At 36.6% G+C, this 15,369-nt stretch overlaps 1 protein-coding gene across 1 annotated transcript in view; it reads right to left on the bottom strand.

Moving 5' to 3' along the window:
- Nucleotides 1-2,373: 2,373 nt before the first annotated feature.
- Scn9a (sodium voltage-gated channel alpha subunit 9) overlaps nt 2,374-15,369 on the bottom strand; it is a 163,576-nt gene continuing 150,580 nt past the window's right edge. Inside the window, exons 24-27 of the mRNA XM_055600182.1 lie at nt 12,960-13,097; nt 8,192-8,296; nt 7,704-7,974; nt 2,374-5,854 (exon numbers count right to left, since the gene is read on the bottom strand). Of these exons, the coding sequence (XP_055456157.1) occupies nt 4,662-5,854; nt 7,704-7,974; nt 8,192-8,296; nt 12,960-13,097 (1,707 nt within the window). The 3' untranslated portion in view covers nt 2,374-4,661. The remainder of the gene's footprint in view (nt 5,855-7,703; nt 7,975-8,191; nt 8,297-12,959; nt 13,098-15,369) is intronic.

Raw genomic sequence — 15,369 nt, 5'->3', positions numbered from 1 at the left:
TTTGCTGTGCTCATCAGGTGCTGTCTCAGCAGAATCCCTTCTTCCTCCTCCCATGAGAGAGATTGTCATGAGTGCTGCATCTCGTTTTGCTTGAGTTATGGATTGGTGTGATTTATAGCATGGAAGATCTGAGCTTTTCTGCAGGAGGAAATTTCTGTCCATGTCAGCCAGCCATGTGGGATGGATTATATCATTCAATGCCTATAATTTTATTTTACAGAGTGGCTATGACAAATATTATTACCAGTACAAAGGTCCCTATGAATATTTTAAAACTGTTTTGCATGCTATTATATTATTTCTAAGGTTGAAATAATAATACAACAATACAACACACAGTAAATATTTTTACTGTGTATAATTTTAAGATTATCAAAACCACTGGATGATCACAGCTAAAGTAAAACACTGTTTTTTTTATTAATAACATAGCTAAATGTTAATACAAATATTTACATTTTTGGAATGATTTAAACTTTTGTAAATGTCCAAATTTTCTGTTCTTAAAAGATTGGATCAATTCACAAATCATAAAAAATATCTAAAACTTGAGATATTTGTGTAAACAGCACATCACTAAATAGTCATTCTTTATAGTAGAAGGCATGAAACTCTTCTGGGATTATACTTATACATACTCCTGCAAAACAGGGAAGTTTGTCATTATTGAGTGTGGATGTGGGCTGCATTGTGGTTCTGCACAACATACATGGAGTCTGGAATGCTAGACTCCTTGAGAGCACATGGAATGCTACCCTAGTACTACCATTGAGACCAGTTTTTGATTCTGCATTGTCAAGAATGGCTCTAATTACCTCATGTGGATTGTCTTATCCTACCCCTGCTACCATGTGTGATGTAGGGCCCACTCATATTTTCAGTGAGGAACTGAGGTCCATAAAGGTTCAATAATGTATTCAGGAATTCAAGAGGGTTGTGGTTTGGAATCCGTAAATGGCTATGATTCACACACACACACACACACACACACACACACACACACACACACACACAATTACCGATCATGCATGCTATGCAGCTTTCCAATATTACAGCAAAAACAAAAACAAAAACAGACATACATTAGTGTGTGGCTAAATGTTTGCCTTTGGTGTCTTTCTGTCTCAGTTTTTTTGCTACATACACTAGTTGTGTGTTTCAATGAATTACTTTGGTCCTCCAGACTTTGCATTCATAACTTTGTATTCAGATGTCAATTACACAAGACACTTTGCTGCAAAGACAAAGAAGGGAGAGAAAAACAAAGGGAAAATGCCAACTATCATTAGAGATGGAATGAATTTACACCTAAAAGTGCTATTCTCAGTGAGCCACAAAATAAACACGATAAAATCTTATTGTTGATGACTTTTATTTTAGATTCTATTTAACAGTTTTTAAGCAGTCTCCAGTATAACTACAATATAATTTTTTTGACACACTCAAACATTTTGACCATTTATGGGTCTATGGATTTTGTAAACAGCATCCATACATTCATGGCTACTTATTTTTCTGGGAGCAATTCTTTATTGTTTTCCTCAAAAAACTAATAACATAGTGAAAACATATAAGAAAATTGATCGCTCCAAATACAAGTTCTAAATCCAGATCAATTACTGACTGTCCTTGCTTAGCTGTCCCTGCTTTCATTACTTTCATTAACATTTGATAAATTTGCTAGAATGGGCTGCTGTATTTACATATGCATTTATTTTTTAATTTTTTATAAAACTATCAAAATTCTACAAAGTCGTGCTACACATTTATGATTGCAAATTATGATAATTTAAATTTAGAAATAGCCCACAGAACCTTTTATACTTTTTACACAGTGAAAAGAGGCAGAACAGTAAAATGAGATTTTCCTGTTTTTGCCCAAATCATGTGCATGGATTTGTGTTCACATATGCTTTCTTCTATTTAATCTTAATTTATATTTCTGGGTAGTCACCATTCTACATCAATAGGTTAGAGAATCTCAGTGACTATCTGACTAATAATTTCTATTGGGTGACCTTTTATAGTTAGTGCAAATGCTAACCAACACAAAAAAAAGGATGTAAGCTTGCTTTAAGATTTTCCTAAATGCTATTGTAGTGTCAAATACCATTTTTCAATGTCATAAGTAATGAATTTGAAGATAAACACATGTATGTATAAAACTTAATATCACATTAAAATATATAGTTCAGAATGAAATATGTTCCACATGAAATAGAAAAAAGAGAAACTTTATACCAGTTAATTTTTGCAATGCTAAAAAAAAAAAAAAGATGTTGAGGAACCAGCTGTCAACTTATTTTAAATTTACATAAAAATTAGTCATTGTAGAAATATTAATAGTAAATTACAAATAATCCATACCAAACATCCATACATAATATAGCCATAAAAATGGGCAATACAGTTTTATTTTTAGGAGTTCAAAATAATGTAAAACTGCTTTCTTAATTGAATGTATTAAAAGTGGTTACAAATGGAAAGTTTTGTTTGACTCCCTAATTGAATTTTCCAAACCTATTTTAGCTTCTCACAGATACACAATGCTATACATTGTCTAGCTGAGCACTGCTTGGCTTCTTCCATAGAAATTAAATGCTAGCTTCCCAAACTGTTAATGATGAAATGTAAATGTAAAGAACCTTCTGCCTTACACTTAATTTCTTATGTCCCTTAGGACAAATGTGTGGAATGAGACTCCTTCAATAGGACACTGGACAAGGCACCATAGTGTGGAAACATTTTGAACAAGTTCTGTGTGATTATCTGTTTTTCTCCTTCTTATACCTTTGTTTCTTCTTTTCTTCCTCTCTTCATTTCTTATTTTCTATCTATGTTTCTTCATTTCTCTAAGGGTATTAAGCCTTTCTTTTCAATTGAGTAAGAAATAAAGCATGTGTTTTATTTACTTAATATCTTAATATTTTGTGTTACTTTTGAATTTCAAAAGAAAACTGAAGTATGTCTTATATATTTACTTCAAACTTTCCCTCAGAATCTTCTAAATAAAACCTGTTTGTACTTACATAGCTCATTTTTTTTTTCTCTACAAGAATAATGTGTTGGAAGAAAGATTTCACATTGTCAGAATAAAATTATGAGAGAATGTGTCAGGCCCACTCATTTTAACAAGTGCTTTAAAAATGTGAAGTAGATTTCTAATCCTAGGTAGGGCAATTACAACTAGCTCAAAATAAACATGCTCTTAAAATGATAAGCCTATCAATATCCTAATAAGGGCTATTTTACTGATCAGTGCAAAAATATATTTCACACCATAGAATAGAACATTAAGGAGGAAGTGAATTCTATGTTATTTACAGGGAAAATAATAGAGGTGCAGAGGATTAATTCTATGATGGGGAAAGTTAGTCGCAATAAAGCAAGCTGAGGAGACTCACTCTTTGAATGCCGTCTCATTCATACTAAACACCTGGTGAGCAGGCATTAAAAGCCTGGTGTTCATTGTAACTTGGGAAGCTGCCAGACACATTAAGGATTGTGTTTACGAGATGCAGTACACACTGTACTCCAGTCATCTGCTCAAACAAGTGCTAAGGTATCAAGTATCTAATTGCATTTCAGGGTATATGTCATTAAAAGGAACGTTAAATTTGCTTAGAGATAAAGTATGACAAACCGAAACTGCCTAAGAAGATAAATGTGGCAACTGGCATTAACAGTTGAGTCATTAGCTGTCTTGGTGGGGGAGCCGGATTGAATAAATATGAGTAAATAAAACCTTGTAAATTAATTTTTCTGTCAATAATATTCATGTTTTTATATTGAGAAACGTGATGTTTACATCTCAAATCATTTCTCAAGGCCTGTTGTTACTGTACTTGCAAAGTGGGACACAGGGAAGTCACACTGGCTGTTCTCAGTGATATGTGTCTGAAGTTCCAGACGAGCAACTGATGTGGGAGAATCATGTGAAGGAAAAGTTTTAATGATGTCCATAAATCAAGGTGAATGCTAATCTATGTAAATGAAAGAGATTTCTTAAATAAGTGTCCTACATACGTTCTCAATCCCATGACATTTTATAGATGCGTATAAATTGCTTTTGATGCAATGTAGGATAAGTTTCAGCACCTCAAAAATATAAACAACTCTCTATGGGTAAAGATTCCCATATATTGGACTCCCCAACATTAAGGTGTTTTGACAAAACCTTCGTTACCAATTACCATGACTTTTACAAGGAATTTCATTGCAAACCAAAGGCAAAATACTTGCGTTGAGTTCTAACTCATCGCTAATCCTGTTTGTGACTGTGTCTGTGTGCATGTATGTGTGTCTACTCGAATTTCTATATTTACATGTGGTACACGTTTAATTAGAATCTAGAGAAAAGACATGGAGGCAAAGGAGCAAATGTTCGCCACGGTTTTCTGATTTGTTACGTGATTAAGTCACCCTTGATTGCAGCAATGATGATTCCCTATGGGATACACTCACAGTTCTTACAGAATCTTTTACCAATGCAAAAATAGCTATGGGTCAATGCCGCCCTCTGTCTCGTTGGATCAGAGCTAGTGGCTCTGGTGCCTTGGAAAATATTTTGGTAAAAAGACTTTGGCATGGACCTCCACGAAAGAGTCTTAACACAAGTGAGTCACCTTCGCAGGCTGTAAACAGTATATCAAAACGAAGCCCTACTTCCCGCTTTCTTTCCCATCTTTCCCTTTGTCTTCCTTTTCTGTTTTGTCTGTTTCGTATTTCTCTTGACCTGGCTTTGTGACACTGTCATAGGAAGGTGGAGAGATGGTAGAGGCAGTTGCATCTGTCTTTTCTGGACTCGAGTTCTCGATGACATTATCATAAGCTATATCTTCTTTATTGGGCAAGTCATCATCCCTGTCTCCATCTTTTATGTATATACTTGATATATTCTTGACATTCTGCCGAAGGCGGTACCGTCTGTAAGCCCGCTGAATGATAGTCGCAGATACATCTTCTTGTTTTCGCTTTAGTGTGGTTGTGATGGGTTCATAGGACACTTTGGAAGGGTTTGCAGACATAAACCTTTCTTCCATCTGTGAACGAAGAGAATCCATCTCTCCGCTCTCACCCAAGACCCGCTTTGTAAAAGCAAATAAGATGTCCAGGCAGTGGATGCGGTCTCCACTCACCATGGGCAGATCCATGGCGATGAGCTGGACTTTGTTTGGCTTGGCGATGAGGAGGGGAGGATCCAGGGCAGCTGCGAAGTCAGAGAGTTTGCAGAACTCTATGAACTGAGTGGCATCCGGGTCGAACTTCTCCCAGACCTCGTAGAACATCTCAAAGTCGTCCTCGCTCAGGGGCTCTGTGCTTTCTTCAGTGGCAACGCTGAAGTTCTCCAGGATGACGGCGATGTACATGTTCACCACAACCAGGAAGGATATGATGATGTAGCTGACAAAGTAGAAAATCCCCACCGATGGGTTTCCACAGTCCCCTTCTACAGAACTTCCTGGGTGAACTTTTTTTGGGTCACAGTCAGGGGGCGCACTGTTGAGGATGGGGGCCAGCAGTCCATCCCAGCCTGCAGAGGTGGTGATTTGGAACAGGCAGATCATGCTGTTGCCGAAAGTCTCAAAGTTGAACATGTCGTTAATTCCAGCTTCCTTTTTAACATAGGCAAAATTGGACATCCCAAAGATGGCGTAGATGAACATGACCAGGAAAAGCAGGAGGCCGATGTTGAACAGAGCAGGAAGAGACATCATCAGAGCAAAGAGCAGCGTGCGGATCCCCTTGGCGCCTTTGATGAGGCGGAGGATTCGGCCAATCCTGGCCAGGCGGATGACTCGGAACAGGGTAGGGGACACAAAATACTTCTCTATCATCTCGGCAAGAAACATTCCTATATTGGAAGGAAACAGATGGAAATGTTTAAATATGCATGCGGCACAATGCCATGAACCTAAATATCTTCATCTGACATCTTTATAAATTCAGAATTTCTTTTCTATCTTTAATTCATTGTGTTAGCAAACAATTGCTTGTGACATTTTTCAATCTTAGCTAAATTCATAGACACACTCCTCTCTATTTTTGCCTGTAAGACATTTTTCATTTTCTTGAAACTAAAGCTTCTGTTGTGAGTAGAAAGGATTACCCACGCTCATGCAGAAATTCTATTTCCAGGGCTCAGAGTGGGGCCCAGTGCTAGAGCTACACATAAATTAAATCCTACTAATAAAATATATATGTGTATGTGTGTAAAAATTTTATACAATTTTCTAATTTAAAGCCACTTTCTTTTTCTTTTCTTTATTTTTATTTTTGATATTTTTGAGATAGGATCTGACTATACAGCCCCTGCCCTTGGCTAGGGACTGGAATTTGCTATGTACCCCAGGCCTGGAACTCATGAAGATCTGACTACCTGCGCCTCCCCAGTGCCAAGATTAAAGGTGTGCTTCACATATTTTAAATGCCATCCTTTGATTTTTTATGGTAATTAACCTGCATAAATTACTAATTGCATATTAAAGTCTAGTGTTTAGTTTCTCCGTATCATTTGAACTTTTAAACACTGTTATCAGTGCTGTATTTTCAGTCTACATCACCACCATATAAAAGGTTCACTGATTGTTTCATTAAAATTATAAATTGATTTCCGTAAGTAGTCACTGGGGCTGGAATGGTCTCTCAGAGTTTAAGGACTCTTGCTGCTTTTGCAGAGAAACTGAGTTTGGTTTCCAACCCTTGTAGGAGGCTGGCAACTGCCTGAAACTTCAGCTCTAGGGGGTCTAACTCCCTCTTCCCGCTTTTGTGGGCAACAACATACATCACATACATTCACACAGATACATACACGTGAATAAAAAATCTTCAGAAAGCCAGGATTCAATAATAGTATTTGTAATTAAGCACATATGTATGAATAAAAAATCTGTAAAAAGTTATAATTCAGTAACAGCCTTTGTAACTAAGCATAAGCTTTCAATTATTTCAGTCTTTTTGTCCTTTACTTTTCTCATAGAATATGATATGCAGTAAATATATTACTGGATTTCTAATCCTACTCTTAATGTAACTTTGAATTAAACTTTTCAAGTATATTTTTGACCAACATTTTAGATAATTATCAATGTTGATAAGCATATTTTATAATTTATCTTTTCCAAACTCCTATCTTTCTATCTATCTATCTGTCTATCTATCTATCTATCTATCTATCTATCTATCTATCTATCTATCTATCTGTCTGTCTATCTATCTATTTAAGTTTGAGACTTCCCAACTAAGTAGCCTAGGATGGTCTTGAACTCCCTATCCTCCTGGCAAAGTCTCCTTAGTGCTGGATTACACAGAGGGGTTCAGAGTCACAGCGTCCTTAATGCGAGAATGTCAGGTAAGTGTCCATGGCCATAGCCAACTCTTTCACTAAAACTAAACATAATTGCACACTTTTCACTGCTTTCTAAGACACATCTGTGAATAGAGATCTGTAAGCATGCCCCCAGAGGCACATCTGGAAACTAATCTCAACAGAAATTCTTTCTGACAAACTCAGACCTTTGGCTTTCAGTGCTGGAGCTTGACCTCAGAATTCTGACCCAGATGTTGCTTTCTTTATACATCACCTTCGCTCTTTCATGCTAATAAGTCACTTGAAGGTAAGACAGATCTCAAGAATCCAGACACTACTTTGAACACATGCAGACTTCATCCAGAATTAAGATTTGATGAGCAAATGGCCTTACCTACAATGGAGAGGATCACCACCACAAAGTCAAAAATGTTCCATCCAACAGTGAAGTAGTAATGTCTGAGGGAGATCAGCTTCAGCACGCACTCCCCAGTGAAGAGGATAATGAAGACCACGTTGATCCAGTATAAGACATTAGTCATGTACTTACTTTGGTCCTCTTTTTCTACCATCATGGTTACCATGTTGAGACATATAAGAACCATGATGGTGATATCAAAAGCTTGGTTGGTCACTAAGTCAAATATGCATCCTTGAAACTTGTTCTGCAAAACAAGCCCAAAATGAGACAGAATGCAGAATAAATTAAACAAACAGGGGTTCTTGGAGAAGTTGGGATCAAACACAATCAAAATATATTGTAAAAAAAACTTAAATAAATACATTTTATAAAAAAGTAAAAATACATTACAAATTTAATATATATATGTGTATATGAATATATATATATATGTATGTATGTATGTATGTATATGTATTTACCCCTGGCCTAGGAATTGGTTTTTGCGGTTTCTTGGACCCCAGCTTCTTCATGGCATTATAGTATTTTTTCTGCTCTTCTGTCATAAAGATGTCTTGACCTCCCAGGTAAAGGAATAAAAGAGAAATCTAGTTAAAACCAAAATCAAAGTGTAGTTCTAGTTTCTGATTCACAGAAAACATTAAATATATAAAAATAGAGAAGAAATTCACTTTGTAACATATTTAGAAGCTATACATAAGATGCCTGAAAAAATCACCTATGTATAAACATGGCCATACTAAAATCCACATATGTAGAGCATACACATTTCAGATAAACATGGCTGGCTCAATTGCTTTTGGATATAGCAATCTGTTCTATTTCAGCCTATTTGCTGAGGTTTTATTTCTCATGTTATTTTTCTTACTAGAAAATATATGTGCTAAATAATAGATAGATTAGGAAAACTTAAAGTCATAGTTCATGCTTTGGCTGATGTTTAGGACTCTAATGAGGAGTAGGGTTCTAAAACAACAACTAACATAGTACTAATTTTTTATTATATTTATTTCCTCATGTCACCATCTCATTAATAGAGGAAAAATTACAGATAGTTCTAGAAATGAGCATGTAGTTCTGTATTTCAGAATAGATGTCTATCTCTATATAAAGGAACTGGATTTTTAATATTCCTCCCCAGTTTCAATATTTATTTATTGGATATCAACAGTATACATGTGAAGTTCAGGTATTAAGGAAGCTCTGAGTGATTGATTGGTCTTGAGGGATCTGGCAGACTACCAAATAATGAAACAAGAAGGAATGCAGTCACCAAGATTAAACAAAAAAAAGAAGCTGATGTCATAGTGACATTTTAAACACCTTTTCACCGGACAAGACCAAATATCAGAAAGGAAAGCTAGAAGCTTTTCTTCTGGATGCTTGCTAACTTCAGAAGGCTTTTTGCAATCTTCACAGAACTGCGAGGACTCTGAACTAGTCTTTGCTATTGGCCCTTTCAAAGTCATAGCATAATATAGAGTAATCTGGGTGGTAGGGATTCATGTCTGAGACTTGAAGCTCCAACTCCTTCCTTAACATGTTGGGTGTTGAAGTTAAGGATGACCTGACTTTGCCTTCCATTTTGTATTCCTGGATTCAGCTCCATTTTGGGCTTTTTCTTATTGGTTAAATGCCTAACAGTAGGCACACTTTTTCTTAGATTTTTTTATTCACCCTTCCTAGTTGACTGGCAGTCCTTATGTCATTAGGGTACTCATCTGATGACAGAGTTTATACTAATGTCACCAGTGCTTGGTCCTTAGTGGTGACTGACTAGTCTCACAAGTCAGAAACTCAACAGAAGTTGACAGCAGCATGCAGAAAAGAATTTTGAAGCCCCAAATAGTCTTGCAGATGTTGCTTTCCTGGAAAGACATTCTGATTGCAATGTTTTGATCCATGTGGCAAAACCCAGAGGAAAATTTTGCAATGTTCCCACCCAGAACCACACACTGTTGTGTTTTATGACAGACCATCTAGGCCGTGTGCAAAAGGTCCTCCTAGAAAAGCCATGTGGACATTCCATAAGTCAGGCTGTTCTATCTGAATGCTCATTGGATGTCGAAGCTGTATTGTGTATCAGTTAAGACTAGGTCATGAGTTTTATCAAGTCTGATCGCTATTGTCCATACGTAAGTTTCTTGATTTCCCCAAAGCTCTATTATCATATTTTCATAGAGCAAATACACCATTCATTTTCTGAGAGGATCAACTGAAATCATACATGATGAACACTTAGTGTAACACTAATTAGAAACCCTACTTAAATGGTCTATATAAACTTGAAGTGTTTCAAATTCTGAAACTTGTGAGAATTTAAATTGGCACGATACTCAAAGCAGAGAATTCTGTACCTAGCTCAGTGGCTTGGGTCTTAGTGAAAATGCAGATACACTTCAAATTTTACACCAAATTACCTTCATCCCAGGTGTATAACATGACTATGAAACATAAATGAATGTCTTTTTGTTTAGGATTGGGCACCATACCCCAATATCTCATTATGTACGTTAGTATTTAGAAATCCAAGGAAATATTATATCTGAAACATTTGGGGTTCTCAATCTTTGAATGAAGGATGATTTCATGTAGTTGCTGTTCACCTTTTTCATAAGGATGCAGGTATTAAAAGCAGTTACTGCTACTTTGTATCTGTCTGTAGGTGCCCACATCTATAGTCAGCGTCTGCGTCTTCCTAGCTTTCCACTCTATAAGTTAAACCTAGTCATAACTTGCCCACTCACCTTCAGTTATAGGCTTATGATTAAAACTAGAGGTTGAGATGTCACATGAACTTATTAATGATGAAGAAAGTACTAGCAGAGATGATGGATTGTTGAGAAAACTGGTAAAATGAGTGTTTATTTCTAAGGCGGGTGGATAAAAGTAATAAACTGAAATTAAAATATTTACATTTACAATATTTAAGAGGCTACATTGAATATGATAACATATGGTCTTTGAACCAAATAGACCTCTGTGCTTGTGGCAGTGAATTCTGTGCGTTGCTTCTATGCCACTTCATGCACATATGTATCTATAGGTGCCAACCTGCAACCTAAAATCATTTTTTTTCCTAGTGATCCTTCTTCTAATTCTCTAAGAGTCTCTTTTCCTGTAGGTGATACCCTAACCAGAGTAACTCAGTTAATTGTCAAGAAATCTAAGATGTAGATTCTATGCTCTTGCAATCCACAACAGCCATGTAGACACTCTTTTATAAAAATATCTCCATTGAATATGTCCCCTACTAACCATTGTCATGCTAGAATACTTTGATATTCTAAGAACAGCTTATGTAGCAGATAAGACATAGTCTGGACTCACATGGGTTTCCTCAGTCACAGACACTTTTACTAAAGCCCAGTTTCATAATCTGTGGCTCAAGGAACTCTGGGGCACAGTTTATGACAAAGCTATTCTCTAGGGTCAGACTGTAGAAATGTCACATAACCTGTTTAAAACGCTAACCAGAGATCATTCCTCTAGATCACACACAGGAATCTTATGCAGTATCAGACAAAACAGAATTTCAATAATATCAGTGTGCTGCTTGCATGTTATTCCTTGCTTGGAACACCCAATGGCACATCAGCTCCTATTAAACAAAATGTAATAAGGATTTTAAAATGTTTTCCCAAAGCTACAAACATCATGTATATATTTTTTTGTTTTAGTCGTTAACTATAGATTGCATATTAACTGGGCGAGTTGGCATTCATCCTGAATGGCAGCCTCCTTCATTAGGGTTAGGCATACACTTAGGTATTTCTGTTCTACCTCACAAGGATTGTCCATCCTCTGACCTCCCAGTTGCTGCACTGACCTTCAAAGGGCACATCAAATACCACACATAAGTAACTACATCAGATTTCCTGACTGCCCTTGTGCATTTTGGGGAAATTTTCTCATTGTACTTTTCAATATTTCATATATGTAGTTTCTGAAGCTACAGTATAGTTGATGAGCTATAAGAGGTGATTAAATATTTAACAGATAGGAGGTATATTCATAATTCTATTTAGTCTGTATTACTTATTAGATGTCTGATATACAGTCAAATATTTATCCTGTTGTGTCCTTTCTCTTTTCTTCTTTCTTTCTTTTTTTCTTCCTTCCTTCCTTCCTTCCTTCCTTCCTTCCTTCCTTCCTTCCTTCCTTCCTTCCTTCCTTCCTTCCTTCCTTCCTTTCTTTCTTTCTTTCTTTCTTTCTTTCTTTCTTTCTTTCTTTCTTCCTTTTTATGCTGGAACCAAATACAGGGTTTTGTGCTTCTCAAGTAAGTGCTTTACCTACGTCAAATCCCCAAAGCCACATTTTCTTTCCTAGGACATTGCAATAACAATAACTAGAACTATAATAGTTGATTTTATGAGTTGAGTTTTATTCCATTTAAATATATATGGAAATCGTCATTCCTAGCATCCCAGAATGCGACAGTGATTAAAGATACTGTTGTTGCCTATTGTTGTTTAATTAAGAGGAAGTCAAATGGAGTAGAGCAGGTTCATAATTTGGTATGGCTGGCACTTATTAGAGGAGGATAGAGGGAGAAAAGGGTACAAAGATGACTCCTCTCCTAGAGGCCTGGACAAGAGCAGGAATCTGGACAAAACCAAAATCCCCTTTGATTTTGGACTTCTAACTTTTAACATCCAGATGTGTGGAGGAATAAATTACTGCCGTCTTAAGTCATACACTTTGTGGTGTTTTATTATAACAGTCAAAAGAAACTACAGCTGATGTGAGGATTCATGAGCTCAAAAGCTCAGGACAGTGACTGATATGCATACTCAGCAGATCTCACTTTCATTAGCTACATTGTTTCTTACGCTATAAATAAGTAACCCGAGTTTAGCAGCCACATCATAGGTGACTGTCACTTAAGTGTTATCCTGAGATACACCACAGGGGGAAAAATGGTTAGCAGGAAAAAAAAAAAAAGTTTGGAAATAAATAAATACAACTACTTTGAACAAACTAGTTCACTGGTTTGAGTTAGTGGAATGTTTGTCCAGGTCCTCTATAGGCAATATCAGAGAAACCAGAATAATAAATATGATGTTTTAAAACTATGACACACAAATTTTACGTAGCAAAATTTTAAGAGTATACATATGTGCAAATGCATACTTGAGCAATTATTTTTAAAAATAAAATGCAAAATAACTAATTTATATCAAGCTAATGCTTTTTCAGTACAATGAAGGAAACACTTAAAATACTTATCTTCTTTTTCTGTTGATTGAAATTATCTATGATAACACCAATGAACAAGTTCAAAGTGAAGAATGAGCCAAAGATGATAAAGATGACAAAATAAATATACATGTAGAGGTTGTATTCATACTTTGGCTGCTGATTTACCTATAGAAAAGAAAAGCAACAGCATGTTTACAACAAAATATATTAGTTTTGGTCTCCTATGGGTTGACAAGGTAATTCTGACCCTGCTAACCCAGAATAAGTTAGCATCCCAGAAGCACATCTGTTCAGTAATAAGCAAGTGTTTTAGACACTTATGCTGTAGACACACACTCTCCAAGTGATTTAAAAAGGGCCTAATCATACATAGTACTTGATCTCAAACTGACAGGACAAGTCACCAGCTAAATGACTGAAAGCATACCTTTGGTTCCAAATGAAACTGTGAAAGTGATGATACCAGATTCATGTTCATTTTATTATTTTTCCATTGGTTATAAAAAAATGTCTTTTCTGGATTTCACAGGAACAAAAAACTAGATAGTAATCTTTAAAGCTTATTGATAAAGACTTTATTTCAAAGTGTTTCAAAATATAAAACTGTAAAAACTATAAATGATAATAACTTCACATTTACTTTGACCAACTAGTGTTTGCTGCTCATTGGTCACCAAGCCTATTCTAAGTGCTGCCTTGGAGGATCCTCACAACATATCTGTGAGGGAGACACTAGATTGCTTCATGTTTTCAGCAGACTGCTCAGATTTGATTGCAGAATTTTCACAATGTAATAGATACAGAAATTACATTAGGGTTCACCTCTAAAGGCTATCCTCCCAAGCACTTGACTGCAGTACGATGGCAGCTTTTCATTGCATTTGTCCATACTCAGGGCACTAGAGAACTATGATTCAAATTCTTTTTTTCTTTTATTATTATCATTTATTACAATGTATTCAATTTGTATCCTGGCTGTGGCCCCCTCCTTCTTCTCCTCCCAATTCCATCCTCCATCCCTCTTCTCCCCCTATGCCTCTCCCCTAATCCACCAATCGGGGAGGTCCTCCTCACCTTCTATTTGACCCTAGGTCTCATCAGGACTGGATGCTATGTCTTCCTATGTGGCCTGGCAAGGCAGCACCCACCCCCAGTGGAAGATGATAACAGAGCCTGTCACTGAGTTCATGTCAGAGAAAGCCCCTGTTCCCTCATTAGGGACCCACTTGGGCTACATCTGTGCAGGGGTTCTAGGTTATCTCCATGCATTGTCCTTGGTTGGGCTATAAGTCTCTGCAGGGTTCTCAGGGATCAGTGTGTGTGTGTGTGTGTGTGTGTGTGTGTGTGTGTGTGTGTGTGTGTGTGTATGTGTGTGTGTGTTTAATTTTATTTAGTTTTATTTTTTGCGTCTGTTGTTCTCTTCCTGGAGCTCTTATCCCTTCCAGGTCTTTCTATCTCCCCCTTTTTTCATAAAATTCCACGTCCTCTGCCCAACGTTTGGCTATGATTCTCAGCCTCTGCTTCAATACCTCGATCAGTAGAGTCTTTCAGAGGCCCTCTGTGGTAGGCTCCTGTCTGTTCCCTGTCTTCTCCTGCTTCCAATGTCTATCGCATTTGTCCTTCTGAATGACAATTGAGCATCTTCCTTGTTGTTTAGCTTCTTTAGGTCTATAGGTTTTAATATGTTTATCCTATATTATATGGCTAATATCCACTTATGAGTGTGTATATACCATGTGTGTCTTTTTGCTTCTGTGTTACTTCACTCAAGATGATCTTTTCTAGTTCCCACCGTTTGCCTGAAAATTTCAGGATTTCCTTGTATTTTAATAGCTGAGTAATATTCCATTGTGTAAATGTGCCACAATTTCTGTATCCATTTCCCTGTTGAGGATCATCTAGGTTGTTTGCAGTTTCTGGCTATTATGACTAGAGCTGCTATGCACATGGTTGAGCAAATGTCCTTGTTGTGTACTTGAGCATATTTTGGATATATGCCTAGGAGTGGTATAGTTGGATCTTGAGGTAGAACTATTTCTAATTTTCTGAGAAAGCACCACATTGATTTCCAAAGTGGTTGTACAAGTTTACATTTCCACCAGCAGTGGAGGAGGGTTCCCCTTTCTCCACAACCTCTCCAGCATGTGTTGTCACTTGTGTTTTTGATCTTAGCTATTCTGATGGCTGTAAGGTGACATCTCAGGATTGATTTGATTTGCATCTCCCTCATGGCTAGAGATGTTGAAGATTTCTTTAAGTGCTTTAAGTGTTTCTCTGTCATTCGAAATTCCTCTATTGAGAATTCTCTCTTTAGCTCTGTACACCACTTTTTAATTGGATTACTTGGTTTGTTGGTTTTTAACTTCTTTAGTTCTTTATGTATTCTGGATATTAGCCCTCTGTCAGATAAAGGGTTGGTGAAGACCTTTTCCCAATT

This window comes from Psammomys obesus, unplaced genomic scaffold, assembly GCF_907164565.1.
Source record: "Psammomys obesus unplaced genomic scaffold, mPsaObe1.curated_primary_1811, whole genome shotgun sequence".
Taxonomy (NCBI): Eukaryota; Metazoa; Chordata; class Mammalia; order Rodentia; family Muridae; genus Psammomys; species Psammomys obesus.
The sequence above is the reverse complement of the archived record's forward strand: the minus strand, read 5'-3'. Positions and strand labels throughout refer to the sequence as shown.